General features: G+C 44.1%; 1 protein-coding gene across 4 annotated transcripts in view; it reads left to right on the top strand.

The window, feature by feature from the left end:
* Positions 1–16139, top strand: part of Zfp82 (ZFP82 zinc finger protein) — a 30971-nt gene extending 14832 nt beyond the window's left edge. The window contains exons 1-9 of one of the 4 annotated variants that reach the window (XM_076931485.1): positions 1247–1403; positions 2028–2138; positions 4167–4352; positions 5537–5670; positions 6004–6069; positions 6217–6302; positions 7557–7683; positions 12373–12459; positions 14654–16139. In XM_076931485.1, coding sequence (XP_076787600.1) covers positions 6294–6302; positions 7557–7683; positions 12373–12459; positions 14654–16020 — 1590 coding nt within the window. In that variant the 5' untranslated portion in view covers positions 1247–1403; positions 2028–2138; positions 4167–4352; ... (1 more) ...; positions 6004–6069; positions 6217–6293 and the 3' untranslated portion in view covers positions 16021–16139. Of the gene's footprint in view, positions 1–1246; positions 1404–2027; positions 2139–4166; positions 4353–5536; positions 5671–6003; positions 6070–6216; positions 6303–7556; positions 7684–12372; positions 12460–14653 lie in introns of those variants that run through there. The other 3 variants (XM_034497707.2, XM_076931483.1, XM_076931493.1) reach the window with 3 other exon arrangements.
* The last annotated feature ends 2647 nt before the right edge of the window (positions 16140–18786 follow it).

The raw sequence follows: 18786 nt of genomic DNA, 5'->3' as shown, positions 1-18786 counted from the left end.
TAAGATTCATGGTGCTTAGGGCTGTGCCTGCCAGATGACAGTCTGTGTGCTAACCACTGCTTTGTATTCATTATTATCCCTATTTATTGAAAGGCTTAGAGAATATAACCATTAGAGGATACAATTAAGGATGATCAATTGATCAAAAATTTAGCCATCATGTTTACTTTATGTACTTGACACCAGGTCTTATTACATAGCCTTGGCCGGCTTGGAACTCACTATGTAGCTCAGGCTGGCCTCAAATTTTGAGTGACCTTTTGCCTTCAAAGTGTTGAGATTACAGGCACATACCAACTCAACCACTTTATTATTTATTTTTTTGACGATTGAAAAATACAGAAACTTAAGGTATTTAGCTATTCTTAGCTATTATTTTGGATTAGAGGTTGACAACATAAAGCGTGCAGGCCAAATACCTGGTCTGCTATAGCTGGTGAACAGCTAATAACTAAGAACAGTTAATATCTAAATAGCTTTCCACTTTTTAAAATTTTATGATGATGCTTTTAAACATAGGACTAGCTCCATAGAGATTCTCCTGCCTCCGAGTCCTGGGACCAAGGGCATGTGCCGCTACACCTAGCCATTTAAAATAACTCGTAATTTTAAGGTAAAGCAAAGAAATGTTTTTGTGACTAGAAGAGAAAAATGAAACAGCAAAACCAAACAAACAAATTAGCGGTATCAGAGTGTGCTTATGCTGTCTTATGTTTCTTGTCTTTCTTAACAAAGGAAAAAAAAAACCCTGGTTAAGAAATAAAAATATCTGTCCGGTTCTTTGGTTTTTTGCTATCTGCTTTATCCATACCGCTTCTCTGGTCTTACTTTTTCTTAGTCTAGAGTTTCTCAAATCTTCTGAACAACGCCCTCCTCTGCGGCTGGAAAAACCGCTCTTGCAGCGGACCCTCGGGTTCTATTCAGCACTTACGTGGGCACCAGGTACGAAGGTGGTGCACGCACATACACTGGCCAAAACAACCGTACACACAAATCTAAAAAACATCTTAACCTAAGAACCCCGGCAAAAACAAACTACATGTTAGCAATGTCCTTTAAAATCTTATTCTAAGACAGACTCATTTGCAGTCACCTCCACAACAAACCTATGATTATATTAAATACACAAATTTCCAAAAGAAAACCATACTTTCCTCAAATACTTAAAAGTAAAGCTCCTACTCCTATCCCCGTCCTTACCCCAGACGGAGCGCGCAGTGGGTGCGGCGCATGCGCACTGGTGCGTGTGGGTGTCCCTCCCAGCAGCCCCCGCGCAACGCCTTGTGAACCCTCGGGGGTCCCAAAGAAGCAGCTAGTGTCACCTTAGCGGCGTGGGGCGGGGCAGCTGAGCGGAGCCTGGGTCCCGGTCCCCTGAACGTAGTGAAGGCGCTGCAGGGAGCGGGGTAAGGGGTGGGGACAGGGAAGCCCCGCGCTCCTCAGACTGGGGCCGCGCCTCGGGTCGTGGGGCGAGCTGTGCCTGCTGGGCGTGGCAGGGCGTCGGGGTGGCACTGCGACTGAGTGCGGGCAGGAAGCCAGGGCGTGATGGCATTTGTGCAAGTGAACCGGGTGCAGAGCGGTTGTGTGAGCGAGGTTGCCGAGGTCGTGGTTTGTGTGATTCTGGTCACAGGGTCGGCTGCGGTGTAGCCACATCAGTCCCAAAGATGAACGGTCCCCAGCCATTCACCTGAGCACCACACAAGACTCCCAGCAAACAAAGCAAAGAACTCCCGGTCTAGGAAGAAGAATGTTAGATCTGAACGACGTCCCCCACCTCATCCTGGCCTCCCCAACACACATACCCTTGGCTGGTTCCCTGGGGTTACCCCTAACACACCGCACATGCTCAGATACAGTCACAGGTTGGACAGTCTGTGTGGGATCCATCTAGGAAGCTACTGTAAACTTCCTGGCCATCTGCTACCCTGGCCTTTCTTAGGTACCAGGAAAGGACAACTGAACTTTCTCCTGTGTGTGAGTGATGGATGATAGTGACAGACTGGTTGTGTCTTGTGCTTTGATTTAACCAGGCTGGACAGGGCTCCAAGAGAAGTTTGGATGTTAACATTCGCTCCTACTCCAGTCCTGCCTCTAAGCGCTGACAGGAAGGGAGGAATAAATTGCTGTTGCCTGTTTAAAAGGTAAAGTCGGGGAGGTGGGGAGAGATGGGGGATCAAATAGTACCTCTTTGGTCTGTGAAATGCACTTTAACTTTTTAGTGGATCAGAACATTTGTTATTTTTAAATCTCCTCACACCACCCAGTGTCTGTGTGTATGTACGCACTTCTTTTCCATGCTTTCCAGTACAAAAAAAAAAAAAAAAAAAAAAAAAAACCCTCCAAGGAGATTGAGCTTTATTTTTCTTTTTTCTTTTTTTGTTTTTTTTGTTTGTTTGTTTGTTTGTTTTGTTTGTTTTGTTTTTTTTTTTTGTTTGTTTTTTTTTTCGAGACAGGGTTTCTCTGTGTAGCCCTGGCTGTCCTGGAACTCACTCTGTAGACCAGGCTGGCCTCGAACTCAGAAATCCGCCTGCCTCTGCCTCCCAAGTGCTGGGATTAAAGGCGTGCGCCACCACTGCCCGGCTGAGCTTTATTTTTCTAACTGGATTTTATTTTTAATACTATGCTGGAGGGCTCTTAGAACAGTTGCTGATACTTCATAAATACCAAATGCTTAATAAACATTAGCTGTTTGTTAGTGTGGTGATTTGGGGCAATTCCTCCACCAAGGGAGTGGTGTGTATGGCTATCTACTTAATTGTGATGTACGTTTATTTTTAAGATTGATTTTTTTGTAAAAATAATAAATTCGTTTATCCTTCCAGCCTCTGCTCCCAAAATGAGGACTCTGAGACTAATTATGTATTATTAAATGCCCTGACTTGTTCATTCCCTGACTTGCTTGTAATGTATTTAACCCATTCAAACTATTCTGTGTCTTCCACGTGGTTAGTTACCTTTCCTTCAGTCCGGACCTGCTTCTTCCTTAGTGTCTCTCCCAGGGTCTCTCTCTGTGTCACCTTTTATTCTCTCACTATTTCCCAGAATCCTCTCTTCCTGCTAGTGTCCCACCTCCTTTCCCTTCCTTTCCTTTCCATTCCTTTTCTTTAATTTTCTTTTCTTTTCTTAAGATTTATTTATTTGGGGCTGGAGAGATGGCTCAGCAGTTAAGAGCACTGGCTGCTCTTCCAGAGGTCCTGAGTTCAAGTCCCACCAACCACATGGTGGGTCATAACCAACTTTAGTGAGATCTGGTGCCTTCTTCTGCCCTGCAGGCATGCACGCAGGAGAAATGCTGTATACATAATAAATAAATCTTTAAAAATATTTATTTAATGTATGTGAGTGCTCTGTCTGCCTATATACCTGTGTGCCAGAAAAGGGCATCAGATCCCTTTATAGATCATAAGCCACCTTGTAGTTGCTGAGAATTGAACTCAGGACCTCTGGAAGAACAGCCAGTGCTCTTAACTACTGAGCCATCTCTCCAGCCCCTCCTCCCCTCCTATTTTTATTGACAGGTGATGCTTATAAAAGTTACTCTCCACATATTTTATTATTTATTTAGTTATATGTATATACATGTAAGTCCTGATGCCCAGAGACCAGAGGCATGGGATGGGGTCCTCCGGGAACTGAAGCTAAGGGTGTTTATGAGCCGTGTTGAGGTGCTGGGAATTGAATTGGGATCTTCTGTAAGAGGAATATATACTCTATGTACTCGTTTCTGTTTGTTTTGTTGTTTTTTAAAGATTTATTTATTTATTTTATGTGAGTACAGTTGCTGTGTTCACACACACCAGAAGAGGGCATCAGATCCCATTACAGATGGTTGTGAGCCACCATGTGTTTGCTGGGAATTGAACTCAGGACCTCTGGAAGAGCAGTCAGTGCTCTTAACCACTGAGCCATCTCTCCAGCCCCCTTGTTTTAGTTTTTGATACAGTTTCTCTGTGTAACACTGGCTGTCCTGGAACTCACTCTGTAGACCAGGCTGCTCTGTTCCATAGTTCTATCTCAGAGATCCACCTGCCTCTGCCTCCCGAGTGCTGGGGTTAAAGGCCTGTGCCACCACATCCCAGCTGCAATGTGCACTCTTAACCGTTGAGCCATTTCTTTAGCCCTCATTCCCTTGGGTTTGTTTGTTTGTTTGTTTGTTTGTTTTTGTTAAGGAATGACGGCCAGGTGAATGGTTCAGTGGGTAGAGGAGCTTGCTGTCCAGCCTGAGGGCTTGAGTTTGATCCAGTACCCACATAATGGAAGAAAACAGACTCCTGAAAGTTGATCTTCAACTTCCACATGTGTGTCATAGCATCCGTATAGCCACCCCGACACATCATATACACGAATAAATACATGTAAGTACAGAATTATAGTACAACGGTTTAGTTACCTGAATTTGTTAGCAATATGAAGCAAGCACAGTTCTATCTTGACACTTAAAGATATGTACCATTTTAAAACGACAGCTTTCTTTTTATCCTGTTGGTGCTATATTACTTAGACTCTTTTCTATTGAAGGATATTTGGTTTTTTACAACTTTTTTTTCTGTTTTGGACAATATCTTTCGGTGTACTCCTTTCAGCTGATTTCGTGTGTGTATGTGTGTATTTGTGTGTGTATGTGTGTATTTGTGTGTGTATGTGTGTATTTGTGTGTGTATGTGTGTATTTGTGTGTGTGTGTATTTGTGTGTGTGTGTGTGTATTTGTGTGTGTGTATTTGTGTGTGTATGTGTGTATTTGTGTGTATGTGTGTATTTGTGTGTGTATGTGTGTATTTGTGTGTGTGTATTTGTGTGTGTGTGTGTGTATTTGTGTGTGTATGTAGGTATGTATGTGTTTATTTATATGTGTATTCATGAATGCGTCCATCCACAGAATGTGTGTAAATGTCAGAGAACAATTTGTGGGAATCATTCTCTTCTACCATGTGAACTCTAGGAATGAAACTCAGGTCATCAGTCTTGGTGGCTGTGTCTTTACCAGCTGAGCCATTCTACCAGCCCTGTCAATATTACTTTGATGTACATCTTTGATGAGTGTCACAGTTAGGTGTTTGTTTGTTTGTTTTGTTTTTTGAGACAGGGTTTCTCTGTAGACCAGGCTGGCCTCGAACTCAGAAATCCGCCTGCCTCTGCCTCCTAAGTGCTGGGATTGAAGGTGTGTATCACCACTGCCCAGCATAGTTAGGGTTTTACTGCTGTGAACAGACACCATGACCAAGGCAACTCTTATACAGAACAACATTTAACTGAGGCTGGCTTACAGGTTCAGAGGTTCAGTCCATTATCATCAAGGTGGGAGCATGGCAGCATCCAGGCAGGCATGGTGCAGGAGGAGCTGAGAGTTCTACATCTTCTTCTGAAGGCTGCTAGGAGAAGACTGGCTTCCAGGCAGCTAGGACCAGGGTCTTAAACCCATATCCACAGTGACACAGATTCTCCAACAAGGCCACACCTTCAAATAGTCCCACTCCCTGGGCCAATCATATACAAACCATCACAATAAGCATATATATAATTATTTTCTTTTGTTCCCAGAGTTGAATTTGTGAGTTGTACAGTTTTCCTGGATTAAATGCTACTTGTGGACACTTTTAAATTTGATCCTCAGCATACTGGTTAGAATGTCCATTTTTCATATTCTTGATGATGTGAGCATCGACGCTCTTGAGGTGAGATTTTATATCCTGGTAGTTTGATATTATTTCTGTTTTCTAGTGAATCATGAATGCCAAGTCTCTGTGATTGGAACAGGGATTCCGGGGTTCACAAGCTTGGGGTAGGCCTGAGTGAGAGCTGGCTTTTTGGGAAGATTAACGGTTCCATATATAGCTATGTTACTTCCCAACTTCCAGTTTCCACAAGTCTGATTTAATTTATTTTATTGTGGGTTTTCTGATCAACTGCATAAATATAATATACTAAATAGCAATCCTGAAGATACAATGTAACATAAAACATTCATAAGAAGTTAGGGACAGTGTGCATGCCTATAATCTCTGCAGGTGGAGGCAAGAGGATCAGAGCAGCACAGAGTCCGCTCTTGGCTGTGGTCACGGCTGCCAGGCTTGGTACTTGGAACTTTCTTTCCTTAAGTCTGGGGAATCCACGTATGCTTTTGAAATTGAAGGAGACTGGGTAGGATGATGTGGCTGTAGATGGAGAGATCACTGGGGATTTGTGATGCAAAATCTCATGGACTTGTTTTCCTACCCCAGCCCTGGCCTCAGTGGACTCTGCTTCTTCTGAGAAATAAACAACAAGGAAGACTGAGGAGTTGTTGAGTCTCTAAACCATGGCCCGTGTGAGTTAACTGTTCATATTTTTTTTGCCTAGAAATACTGCCATATAGCTAGGCTCTTCTCTGACTAGATCATAACTGAAGATAACCCATTTATTTTAACCTACATTCTGCCATGTGGCTGGTTTACCTGTGCTCAGGTAACCATGTGTCCATCTCCTCATGTCTTCCTGGGCAGATCTTTCTGCCCTGGCTCTATCCCATAATCCTTTCTTCTTCCAGATGTCCCACCTCTATTTCCTGCCTAAGCCATAGGCCATAAGCTTTTTAATTGACAGGTGATGTATCCATATAATACACAAGGTATTCTCTCTATCCCTTCCCTAGTTCTCACTCCCGACTCCCTTGCCTGTAGTGTTCATCAAATCTCTCCCAGCAGCTCTCTGTTGCTATGATAAACACCGTGACCAAAAAGCAACAGGAGGAAGGAAGGGTTTATTATTTCATTTTACAGCTTGCCATCCATTATAAAGGGAAGTCAGGATGGGGACTCAAAGCAGGAATCTGGAGGCAAGGACTGAGGGTGAGACCATGGAGGAGCGCTGCTTACTGGTTTGCTCCTCCTGGCTTGCTCAGCCATCTTTCTTATACAACAATCCAGGTCCTCCTGACACACATCAATCAAGAAAATGTCCTGCAGACATGCTCAGACCCGTGTGATAGAGGCAGTTTATTAATTGAGGCCCTCTGTCCTGAGGTAGCTCTGGCTTGTGTCAGATTGACAGAGACCAAGCAGCACACAGTCATTGCGCCTCTGTGGTTGCGCTGGAACCAGAGGCAGGTTCAGCTGCATCAGATCTTCTTTTGCAGACATACTGACGTATGCAATGTATATAGCAGCTGAAGATGATGGCTCAGAACCATAATTCCTGTATGAAAAATACAGGAGAGAGGATGGAAGCTGAGGGAGAAGAGGCGGAGAAAAGAGTAACAACGGCATCCTCTTGAACACATTAGAACCTTGCTTCAGGACTCCATTTTGTATCTTATAACCTCCAGCTTAAGCCGCTTTGCTTGCTATATTGGCCTACTTCTGAGCCATGGTGGTGCATGCTTTTAATACTAACACTTGGGAGGCAGAAGCTGCTGGAACCTGTGAGGCCAGCCTGGGGACATAGTGAGTGAGTTCCATGGGGACACTTTGTCTCAAAACAAATGCTTCCCACGGTGCCTCTTTCCTGTTTTCTCTATAAACTATGATTTAAAATGCTTTAAATTCTCTTTCCTACTTAGTTGTAACAGTGGTTTGTCATCCAGGTGTCGGTGATGTTCAGTGAGGTGTCCATAGCCTTCTCACAGGAGGAGTGGGAATACCTGGACTTAGAACAGAGGAATTTGTACAAGGATGTGATGATGGAGAACTACCACAATGTGGTCTCACTAGGTAACCTTGTATGTCTTTAGCAACTTTGTATTCTCTGCAACACCCATGGGCTCTGGAAATTTCCAGAACAACTTTCAAGAAACTGTTAGATTTTGCATCTATCTATCTATCTATCTATCTATCTACCTACCTACCTACCATTTATCTGTGTATGTATCTATTACTGAGTGTGTTGGTGGGAGGGCCATCCATGTACTGTAGCAAGCACGTGGAGGTCAGAGGACAGAATTTGAAAATTGGCTCTCTTCCACTCTATGCATTCTGGAATGAACTTGGGTTGGCAGTAAGCGCCCTCACCCTATGCCATCTCATCTGTCTTTTATTGATTCTTTGTGAGTTTCAGATCATGTACCCCAGTCCCGTTCATCTCCCTTGTCCCCTCATATCCACCCTTTACCCTTGCAGCCTCTCTCCCAAAATAAAACACACACACACACCTGAAGCAGTAAATTGTTAATCTGCTCTAAACTCCCGGCGTGTGCACATGCCTTTTCTACTCCAGCCCACAGGTTTTAGATTCACGAATGAAAGACACACATACACAGCCTTATATTTTAAATACCTTAAATAGCTCAATAGCTGGGCCACTCCCTAACTCCACGTGGCTAACACTCCCCTCTGATATTCCTAAATCTATATTTCATCTTTGCTGCCCTGGACCCTGCTGGGCAGCCCTCCTTGGGCCGTTTTCCCCCTGTACCTACATGCTGGCTGTGTCTCCCTCCTGCACCTTTCTGTCATAGTTAGTCTCTTAAGCCCTCATCATGGTGAAATCCCCTCTTCCTCCTTCCCCAGTCTCTTCCCAGGAATCCTAAAAGCCCTGCCTCTGTCTCCCTGCCCAGTCATTGGCCTCTGGTAACTATACTGACCAGTCAAAAACCAACTGGCTTCCTTTAGTCCTATGTGTGGGATACTTCAAACAGGTTTTTGGGTAACATAATTAGCATGAGAACACAAACTGCTACACACACACACACACACACACACACACACACACACACACACACAAAACATAGAAAGCATCTTATCCTGGAAGCTGTAGTGTGTCACAGTGTATCCCACAGTATATCCCTCTGTCCACACATCTTCACTTGTAAATGGTCATTGCAATGAGTCATTGGTCTGGTTTGAAATCTCTTGTGTTTGTGACACCATCAATACTGGATCCTCACTGGGAGGGGTTTCTCTCAGATGTCCTATTGTTGCCCTGTGTCATGGAGATCCTGCATCTTTGGATTAGTAGGACTGGCTCTTTCATGGGTCCCAACTGTCCACAGATGATCTAGATTTTTGGAATGGGCCAACTCAGAGCCCTGGATTTGGGCCTGGGTGGTAGCTGAGCTGGTCAGCCCACTGGCTTTTCCTTATCTACACCACCAGGGGGAGCTCTCCAGCTCTGCTCCAGCTAGGCCACCCCAGGCTGCCATCCACAAGAGGCAGGGTCAGCTCTCCTGCCCTAATGCCTTGGGAGCCAGCTCACCCGCACCCACTGCTCCACTGTGCTGCCCAATCAAGAGCGGGGCCCAGTCTCCCGTGTACTGCAGCCTTCCAGGGGCTGGACCAACTCTCTACCCTCTCACACCCTTGGGGCTAGCTCACCATGCCTTTGCCATCAGAGCCAGCCCCACTGTGTTGCCCAGGCAGGGCCCATTCTCCTAATTGCCCCAGGTTGTGAGGGGTGGATGGTTGGCGGGGGGAGGGCATTACCCCTGCATCCATGCCACCTCACAGCAGATGAGTGGCAGGGCCAGCTAGGAGCTAGATTTTAAATGTAGGTGAATAATAGCCTTATTATATCAAAGAAAACAGATTTCACTTTTTGTTTTGCTTTGTTTTGCTTTGCTTTGTTTGTTTGTTTGTTTGTTTGTTTGAGACAGGGTCTCTCTGTGCCTTGGCTGTCCTGGAACTAGCTCTGTAGACCAGGCTGGTTTCGAACTCATAGAGATCTACTTGGCTCTGTCTTCTGAGTGCTGGGATTAAAGGTACACACCACCACAGCCTGGCTCAGATTTCATTTTTCACATCTTTATTTATGCAGATGGGGAGGGAGCCACGTCTGTGCAGTGACATGTGGAGATCAGAGGGCTCTCCCCTCTCACCATGTGGGCTTTGGGGACTAAATTCATATCATCAGGCTTGACTGAAAAGTGTCTTTACCTGCTCAACCACCCCACTGGCCATCACTTGGTTTTTGAACTCCAAATTGCTTAAGCTGTTTCATTGTTGGTATTCCTATAAGGAAAACAGCTATGCCTTGTTTCTTACTTTGTCTCTATCAAAAGAATGTATATAGTTTATGCAGTGGTAAGTGACGTCACCAGGATTTGTTTACAGGGTGACCCAGTCCCTTACCTTTGTTAACAAACTGTCACTTTTACCAAGTTTTTTAAAAAAAATTTTTTTTAATTTATTTTATGTATATGAGTACACTGTAGCTGTCTTCAGACACATCAGAAGAGGGTATTAGATCCTATTACAGATGGTTGTGAGCCACCATGTGGTTGCTGGGAATTGAACTCAGGACCTCTGGAAGAGCAGTCAGTGCTCTTAACCATTGAGCCATCTCACCAGCCTTAATAATTTTTTTTTTTATTTTTTAAAGCTTTATTTATCTTATGTGCATGTTTATGTGAAGGTGCCAGATGTCCTAGAATGAAAGTAACAGTTGTGAACTCAACATGGGTGTGAGACTAGATCCCAGGACCTCTTGAAGATCAGTCAGTGTTCTTACCTGCTGAGCTATCACTTCAGCCCAGTCTTACCAACTTTTATGGCTGAAGTTTGAAAATATTGTAAGAAATAGAAGTAGGTGAGGCTGGGATCAGGGTTCAGTTGGGAAGCTGTTTGCCATCAAGCATGAGTGCCCGATTAGGATGCTCAGGACCCATGTGCAAAGACAGTGGTGGCCTCACACTTCTGTAACCCAGGTCTTGGGTCAGGACACAGAGAAGCTTATTGGTAGGTCAGCCCAGCCACACCAGTGACCTTCAAGTTTAATGAAGGATCTTATTTCAGAAAATAAGTTGGAAGGCCAAAGAAACAGCTCAGTGGCTGGGAGCAGAAGAAACATAACCCCAGCAACCCGAGTTCAGTTCCTGGATCTTATATAGCAAGACTGGATGCAGTGACATGAATCTGTGTCCCTCTCATGGTGAGATGGAAGGTGGAAACAGAGGAATCACCCAGAAGCTTGTCAACTAGCTTGGGTCACAGCACAGCAGAAATGAGAGAGACACTGCCTCATCCAGGTGAAAGGAGAGACCCACTCCTGAAAGTTATCCTCTGAACACACACACACACACACACACACACACACACACACAAATAATAAATATGAAAGAGAGCAATTAAAGAAAGACAATACCAGCACTTGGGAGGCAGAGGTAGGCAGATTTCTGAGTTTGAGGCCAGCCTGGTCTACAGAGTGAGTTCCAGGACAGCCAGGGCTACACAGAGAAACCCTGTCTCAAAAAGCCAAAAAGAAAGAAAGAAAGAAAGAAAGAAAGAAAGAAAGAAAGAAAGAAAGAAAGAAAGAAAGGAAGGAAGGAAGAAAGAAAGAAAAGAAAAGAAAGAAAGGAAGAAAGAAAGAAGGGAAGGAAGAAAGAAAGAAAAGAAAAGAAAGAAAGGCAGACAGACAGACAATAGATGTCAATCTCTGGTCCCCACATGCGTGTGCACAAACATGCACACACACGTGCACATATGCACAGATCCACACCAACCAGTGCACACATCACACCAAACACAACACAGTAGATATACAAACACCCACACAAAGGAAAAAAAGAAATATCAGTAAACATCTCTTAAGAAACTAATTGTTTTCCTCTCAGCAAAGTAATAATATTAATAGCTAATAGAATATACATAGTTGCCGGGTGGTGGTGGCACACGTCTTTAATCCCAGCACTTGAGAGACAGAGGCAGGCGGATTTCTGAGTTTGAGGCCAGCCTGGTCTACAGAGTGAGTTCCAGGACAGCCAGGGCTACACAGAGAAACCCTGTCTCGAAAAAAACAAAAACAAACAAACAAACAAAAGAATATACATAGTTGAGTTAGGTTGTGCTTAGGTATACATATATATTAATATAATTACAATGATTCCATGAAATAGACATTTATCATCATTATTATTATTATTGAAACAGTATATCTGTATCCCAGACTGACCTCAAACTCAACTTTAGCACCCTCCTGCCTCAGACCCCAAGTGCTTGATCCACCATACCCAGCTATAATAAACAATTTTTTAATGATCTTTTTTTTCAATACGTGTCTGTGTGTTTTGGTGTGTGCATGTGACTGCAGTACCTGAGGAAGCCAGAACAGGGTGGCAGATTCCCCTGGAGTTAGAGGTACAGGCTGATATGAGTTGTGGGATCTGGGAACTGAACTCAGGACCTCTGCAAGAGCATGTGCTCTCAACCACTGAGTGTCTCTCCAGCCCCTGTACTAGACACTGTGACTGCTGCTCCTTTACAGATAAAGAAACTGGAGCATAGGTCGATTGCCCAGTGCTACACTGATAACCCTAATGTGAATGTTCTTCAACCGTCTTTACCTTCTTTAAGGACTTTGTCGGATATCATGCTAACCTTTACTTTGTAATACATTTCACTAAAATGAACTAAAGAAATTTTGAATTTACTTTTAATTTCCTCATTACCTCATGTTTCTTTTCTTTTAAGCAGGATGCTTCATTTCTAAGCCAGATGTGATTTCCTTACTGGAGCAAGGGAAAGAGCCCTGGAAGGTTGTGAGGAAAAGATGTCCAGGTGAGAACTGTCTGTCAGGCTTGGGGAACACCAACTAGTTGAAAATGAGGCATACTGGATAGCTGGGCATTGAGCCGGCCATTGTGACAAGTACGGCAAGTGCAGCTGCTCCACGTAATTGCGAGCAGAATGGCAGCTGTAATAGAGGAAGGAGCCAGCAGAGGAAGAGCAGAGTGCTGTGGCCTCGGAAAGCTTTGCCGTGTTTGTGGGTTTCCCCATTTGTGGTGCTGAGACGGAACCTGGTCTCTGCTCTAGGCAGGCATTCCTCTGTACTACTGCATCATCAGCCAGGGAAGCATGAGTGTCTCACCCGCATGTGTGTGTGTACACCACACGTGTGCCTGGTGCCTGAAGGAATCAGAAGAGAGTGTCTCTCTTAGCTACTTTTCTATGGCTGTGTAGACACAATGACAAAGGCTTGATGGTACTTAACGTTTCAAAGAGTGAATGCATGATCATTGTGCCTGGGAGCAGAGCAGCATATAGGTTTGCTGGGGTAATGGAGAGATGGTGCCATATTTTTTATGTTTTACTTTTTCAGTGAAATAAGACCATGATGGTAATATTCTATGCAAAGGATCCAAAATCTGAGATAGTCCAAAGGGTCTGGCACTAATAAAGCCTGACCTACAAACAACTATACTCTGAAATTAATTTGTAGTCACTTCCTGAAGAAGCCTATAATAAATATTAGATCGGCTCAGTGTCCCTTATGCAGAATGCTTGGGAGAAAATGTGTAGTTTCTGATTTCAGACTGAGATGCATGTATTTCATGCAGATAGATTATTTTCTTACCTGCATGTTTGTCTGTGTATCCCATGTGTGTCTGATGCCCAAGGAAGCCAGCAGAGAACATTGTATCTCCTGGAACTGGACATATAAGTGGTTGTGAGCCACTGTGTGAGTGCTAGGAATGGAATCTGGGTCCTCTCCAAAAACAGCATGCTTTTCACTGCTGAGCTGTCTCTCTAGCCCTGGATGCCATCTTACACACTGATACGATAAAGGGAAGGGGCTTTAGGTGGGGCTTTAATCCCTGGGTAAACGAGTGGAAAGAAAGGTGGTTTTAAGAAGAACTCTGTGGAGTCACCTCAATGCTGGTATTCTGTTCATGGTCAAAAAACTGCTCAGGAGGCTTGGGTTGGAGAAATGGCTCAGCAGTTAAGAGCACTGGCTGCTCTTCCAGAAGACCTGCGTTCAATCTCCAGCACCCACATCACAATTCTCAACTGTCTATACCTTAAGTTCCAGGGCATCTGACACCTCACACAGACATGCATGCAGTCAAAATACCAATGCACATGAAATAAAAAAATAAATAAATCTTTAAAAAATGCTGCTCAAGAGATTTATGGTAACCTTTGTCTCTGGGGTGTCTGTTTAGTGAGCTAGGGAAGCTCCAGGAAGGCCTGCCTTTCATCTGTTGAATCACAGATGCATCTGGACAAAGGCGGAAGGCACAGCCAGGATTGCCTGGAGCAAGCTGGCAGGCAAGACTAGCCATATCAGTAAACTCTGGGTTTGTTTGAAAGACCCAGTCTTGAGGAGTAAGATGAATGATAAATTGAGGGTGATTCCTGACATCATTCTCAGGCCTCCACCAGTGTGTCCCCACACACATGCAAAATATGTAATACATACAAGTGCTATCACACATACAAACAAAACATGAAAAGTGGAAACCAAAGTTATAGTCTTACTCAGGTGGTTTTGATGGTATTTAAATAATATTTGGGTTTTTATTATTGTTGTTTATTTGCTTTTTTGCTTTTCGTTTTTTGTTTTGTTTTGTTTTTGAGACAGCGTCTCACTGAGTAGCTCTGGCTGTCCTAGAACTCCCTCTGTAGATCAGTCTGGCCTCAAACTCACTTAGATCCACCTCCTGCTGCCTCCCAAGTGTTGGGATTAGAGACATGTGCCACTACTCCCAGCTTTAAATGGTGTTTGTAGTAAGCTCTGCAGTACGTTTGATCCACACCTCAGTCCCTGAACCAGTAACTAAAACCGCTTGCTTAATTACCACTCTGTCTTATATGATCTCATCTGCCACATAGTCTCCTTTGCTCCCTGAATTACATGAGACTGTTTTGAGCTTGGTTGGCTATAACCTTCAGTGTCTCCTATTTCTAATGTAGAAAGTTTACTTCTTTAGAAAAAGAAAACAGCACGTGTTTGCTTTTTGCTTTCTTCCAGATTTGGAAACTAAGGATGAGACCGACCAGTTGCTCTCAGAAAATGGTGTTTATGGAATGAATTTATCCCAGTGGAAGATAATGGAAAGGGTTGGGGACAGTGGCCTGAAGAGCCTCCTTTTAAACAATGAATGGGAGTCAGGAAGAAAGCAGGAAAGACAAGCGGACTCTCGGGAGGGGTCTCTCAGTCAAGTGAAGCACACATCTGAAAGAATGTCCCCCTACAAAAAGCGCTCATTGACTGCATATCAGAGGATCCATTTTGTGGAGAAACCCTACGAGTGCAACGAATGTGGGAAGGCCTTTAGAGTCCGCCAGCAGCTCTCTTTTCACCAGAGAATTCACACTGGCGAGAAGCCCTACAAATGTAAGGCGTGTGGGATGGCCTTCAGGCAGACCGCACACCTTACCAGGCACCAGAGACTGCATTCTGGTGAGAACCTGCGTGAATGTAAGGAGTGTGGGCAAGCTTTCGTATATGGCCCCGACCTCAGAGCACATCAGAAGCTTCACACCGGTGAGAAGCCCTACGCATGTAAAGAATGTGGGAAAGCCTTCAGGGTACGAGGACAACTTACTCTCCATCAGAGGATCCACACTGGGGAGAAGCCCTATGTGTGTCAAGAGTGTGGGAAGGCCTTCAGGCAGTATGCGCACCTCACTCGCCATCAGAAGCTTAATGTCGCTGGCAGACTCTATGAGTGTAAAGAGTGTGGGAAAGACTTTTTGTGTGGCTCTGGCCTTAGGGTGCATCACAAACTTCACACTGGGGAGAAGCCATATGAGTGCAAGGACTGTGGGAAGGCGTTTAGAGTTCGGCAGCAGCTAACGCTCCATCAGAGAATCCACACTGGGGAGAAGCCCTATGAGTGTAATGAGTGTGGCAAGACCTTCAGTCGGGGTTACCATCTTATTCTCCACCACAGAATCCATACTGGAGAAAAGCCATACGAATGCAAGGAGTGCTGGAAGGCCTTCAGTCGGTACTCACAGCTGATGTCACATCAGAGTGTCCATGTTGGGGTTAAACCCTATGACTGTAAAGAGTGTGGGAAGGCCTTCAGACTCCTCTCACAGCTCACACAGCATCAGAGTATTCATGCTGGAGAGAAGCCCTACACATGTAAGGACTGCGGGAAGTCTTTTAGATTGCGACAGAAACTTACTCTACACCAGAGCATTCATACCGGTGAAAAACCCTTCGAGTGCAAAGAATGTAGGAAGGCCTTTCGACTTAATTCTTCTCTTATCCAACATCTGAGAATCCATTCTGGCGAGAAACCCTATGAATGTAAGGAGTGTAAGAAGGCCTTTAGACAACACTCACACCTCACCCATCATCTGAAGGTTCATAGTGTCCAAGTATGACAAAGTCTTAGCAGTCTTCTAGAACATTCTGTGGATGTTACAGCTAATTTTGTTTGTCCATACATGTAACTGACCTGGCATAAGAGGTTTTATATCATTAAAAGAATATGTTAATATAATGTGTTCCACTGTGTTCCAGTCTGTTCACCATAATGCTTCCATATGCTTATTCTACAGTCCTACATATGGACAAATGCGGAGAAAACAACACCTCTATTCCTTACTTCAGTTGTATTAAAATACTCAGATGCTCTCTCTGCTCTGTAGTTTTCCTCATTTGTGAAATGGTGATCTAAGACTGGTAAGAAATAGCTACAAGTTCTTCTAAACTCCATCAAGTCCTACAGCCTGCATCCTTTACTTGGAATATGGCCAGATGCTGTTTTGCCCAGGAGAGCATAGTAGAAGCATGTCAGTAATCTTGTCAGGGGCCAGGCTTTACTGTTAGGGTTGCCTCATCTCAGATTATCCCCTCGAGTGCTGAACTGTTGTATTTGAAAATCTGGTTGAAGAGACCATGTGGAGAGGCCCTGAGACTACACAGGCAGGCAGAGGCCTTTGCTGAAACCCACTTCTGCCTATGCTCATGTGAGACTAGACACTGGATTGGAATAGTTTTGGATCTTCTAGAATAGCCACTAACTGAATGCTACTGAGTGACTTCAGCTGACACTGCACAGAACAGAGGAATCATCTGACCATATAATCATAAAATAATACATGCTCATTATTGAAAGACACTAAATTTATGATAGTGACTTATTATTACTCTTGAGAATTCATATGAATGATTCCAGGTATGATGAATATAGAAATGCCTTCCAAGGCCGGGCAGTGGTGGCGCACGCCTTTAATCCCAGCACTTGGGAGGCAGAGGCAGGTGGATTTCTGAGTTCGAGGCTAGCATGGTCTACAGAGTGAGTTCCAGGACAGCCAGGGCTACACAGAGAAACCCTGTCTCAAAAAACAAAACAAACAAACAAACAAAAAAAAAGAAATGCCTTCCAAAATGTATCTCTCCTTGAACTTTAGCTATCTGAGTCTTGTTTAAAGTGTTTGCTTTTGTTGTTTCATGCAGTCTTAGTATGTAACACTAAGTTGAGATTTACTGTTTAGCTCAGACCTTGAACTCCAAGTCCTGCCTCAGTCTCCAGAATGAGGGAGTTCTAGGTTTGCTTCATCACTTCCAGTGTGTGTGTGTGTGTGTGTGTGTGTGTGTGTGTGTGTAGTTGTGTTTGTATTGTGCTGTGGTAGTGCAGTACTGAGGATTGAACCCAGAGCCTCTCAATGAATATCCCCCTAGTCCACTCATTAGAATATTCAGAATGTAAAATTCTTTGCAATTTGCTAATAATAACACAGTCTGTATTCTGCAGTCCCAGTCAACATTTAGTAAAGACAACATAAAAAGAAACTAATCGGGCTGGGCGGTGGTGGCGCACGCCTTTAATCCCAGCACTTGGGAGGCAGAGGCAGGTGGATTTCTGAATCGGTAGCCATTTAAGAGCTTTTCCCTCTGCTTTGTTTTCCCTCCTTTTCTCAATTGATCTGCTATAGAGCATACTAAGACATTGTTGATAAAAGAAGAATTGAATATTTATCCTCTCATTTCATAACAACCAAACATCCATGAAAAATTCCTTATTAGAAAATTTGAAGACGCCGGGCAGTGGTGGCGCACGCCTTTAATCCTAGCACTTGGGAGGCAGAGGCAGGTGGATTTCTGAGTTCGAGGCCAGCCTGGTCTACAGAGTGAGTTGCAGGACAGCCAGGGCTACACAGAGAAACCCTGTCTCAAAAAACAAAAACAAAAACAAAAAAAGAAAATTTGAAGGCTCAGAGCATCATGGCGCATGCCTATAATCTCAGCACTGGGGAGCCAAGAGACAGGTACATCTCCGAGTTTGAGGCTAGCTTGGTCTACGGAGGGAGGTCCAAGACAGCTAGGGCTACACTGGGAAACCCTGTTTTGAAACATCCAAAAAGAAGAAAGAAAGTTCTAGCTTTCAGTGATCAAGTGAGAATTTTAAGTTATATTTTTTTATTGGCAGAAGGAAGTTAATACAGAAGGTGTTACCTTCTGTCCTAGTTAGGTTTTCCTTTTTTCCCATCCCCTCCTCATCCAAGCCCTGCCTCAAACTTATCTGTGTAGCTGAGGATGTTCTTGAACAGGTCTGACCCTCTTGCCTCTACTTGCCAAGTGCTGGAGTTTCAGCTGTGCACTGTCACAAAGGCTTATTCGCCCAAAGGTCTAAAAGAGTGCTTTACAGGGCTTTACCCCTACTTCATGGCTCATAAAGAAGATGCTGTTGCCAAACAGCCACAGACACTGTGTTTCCTCAGATCACATTGATGATTAAAAGAACAGCAGAAAACGTTTCACTTTGTCTAAGACCTCCCTTTCAAATTACCACCTATACAGACAAGGGGCTGCTTTGCAGGCCAGGCTGCACCAAAACAGCCCAGTATGGGAGCCCCAGCATGGTGGCAGGTGTTTGTTACTGTATAACAAAGAAAGCAATTGTCACGTGCAGCTGCTTGCTGCTTTGAAACTAAAATGTCCTTTTTAGGGGGTGCAGGACAGCTCAGCGGTAAATGGTTGGCAAGCATCTGTAAGGCCCTGCCCCCCCAATTCTGCAAACAGAACCGCAAACAACCCAAAAATGTGATTTTTTTAATCAGAAAATTTACTTGCCTTTTCTATATGTACATCTATTTAGACCTGTATAATTTCATTTTTCATTGTGTATATGTGGTGTGCATGTA

This window comes from Arvicanthis niloticus, chromosome 1, assembly GCF_011762505.2.
Source record: "Arvicanthis niloticus isolate mArvNil1 chromosome 1, mArvNil1.pat.X, whole genome shotgun sequence".
Taxonomy (NCBI): Eukaryota; Metazoa; Chordata; class Mammalia; order Rodentia; family Muridae; genus Arvicanthis; species Arvicanthis niloticus.
This window is presented reverse-complemented; position numbering and strand designations above follow the sequence as displayed.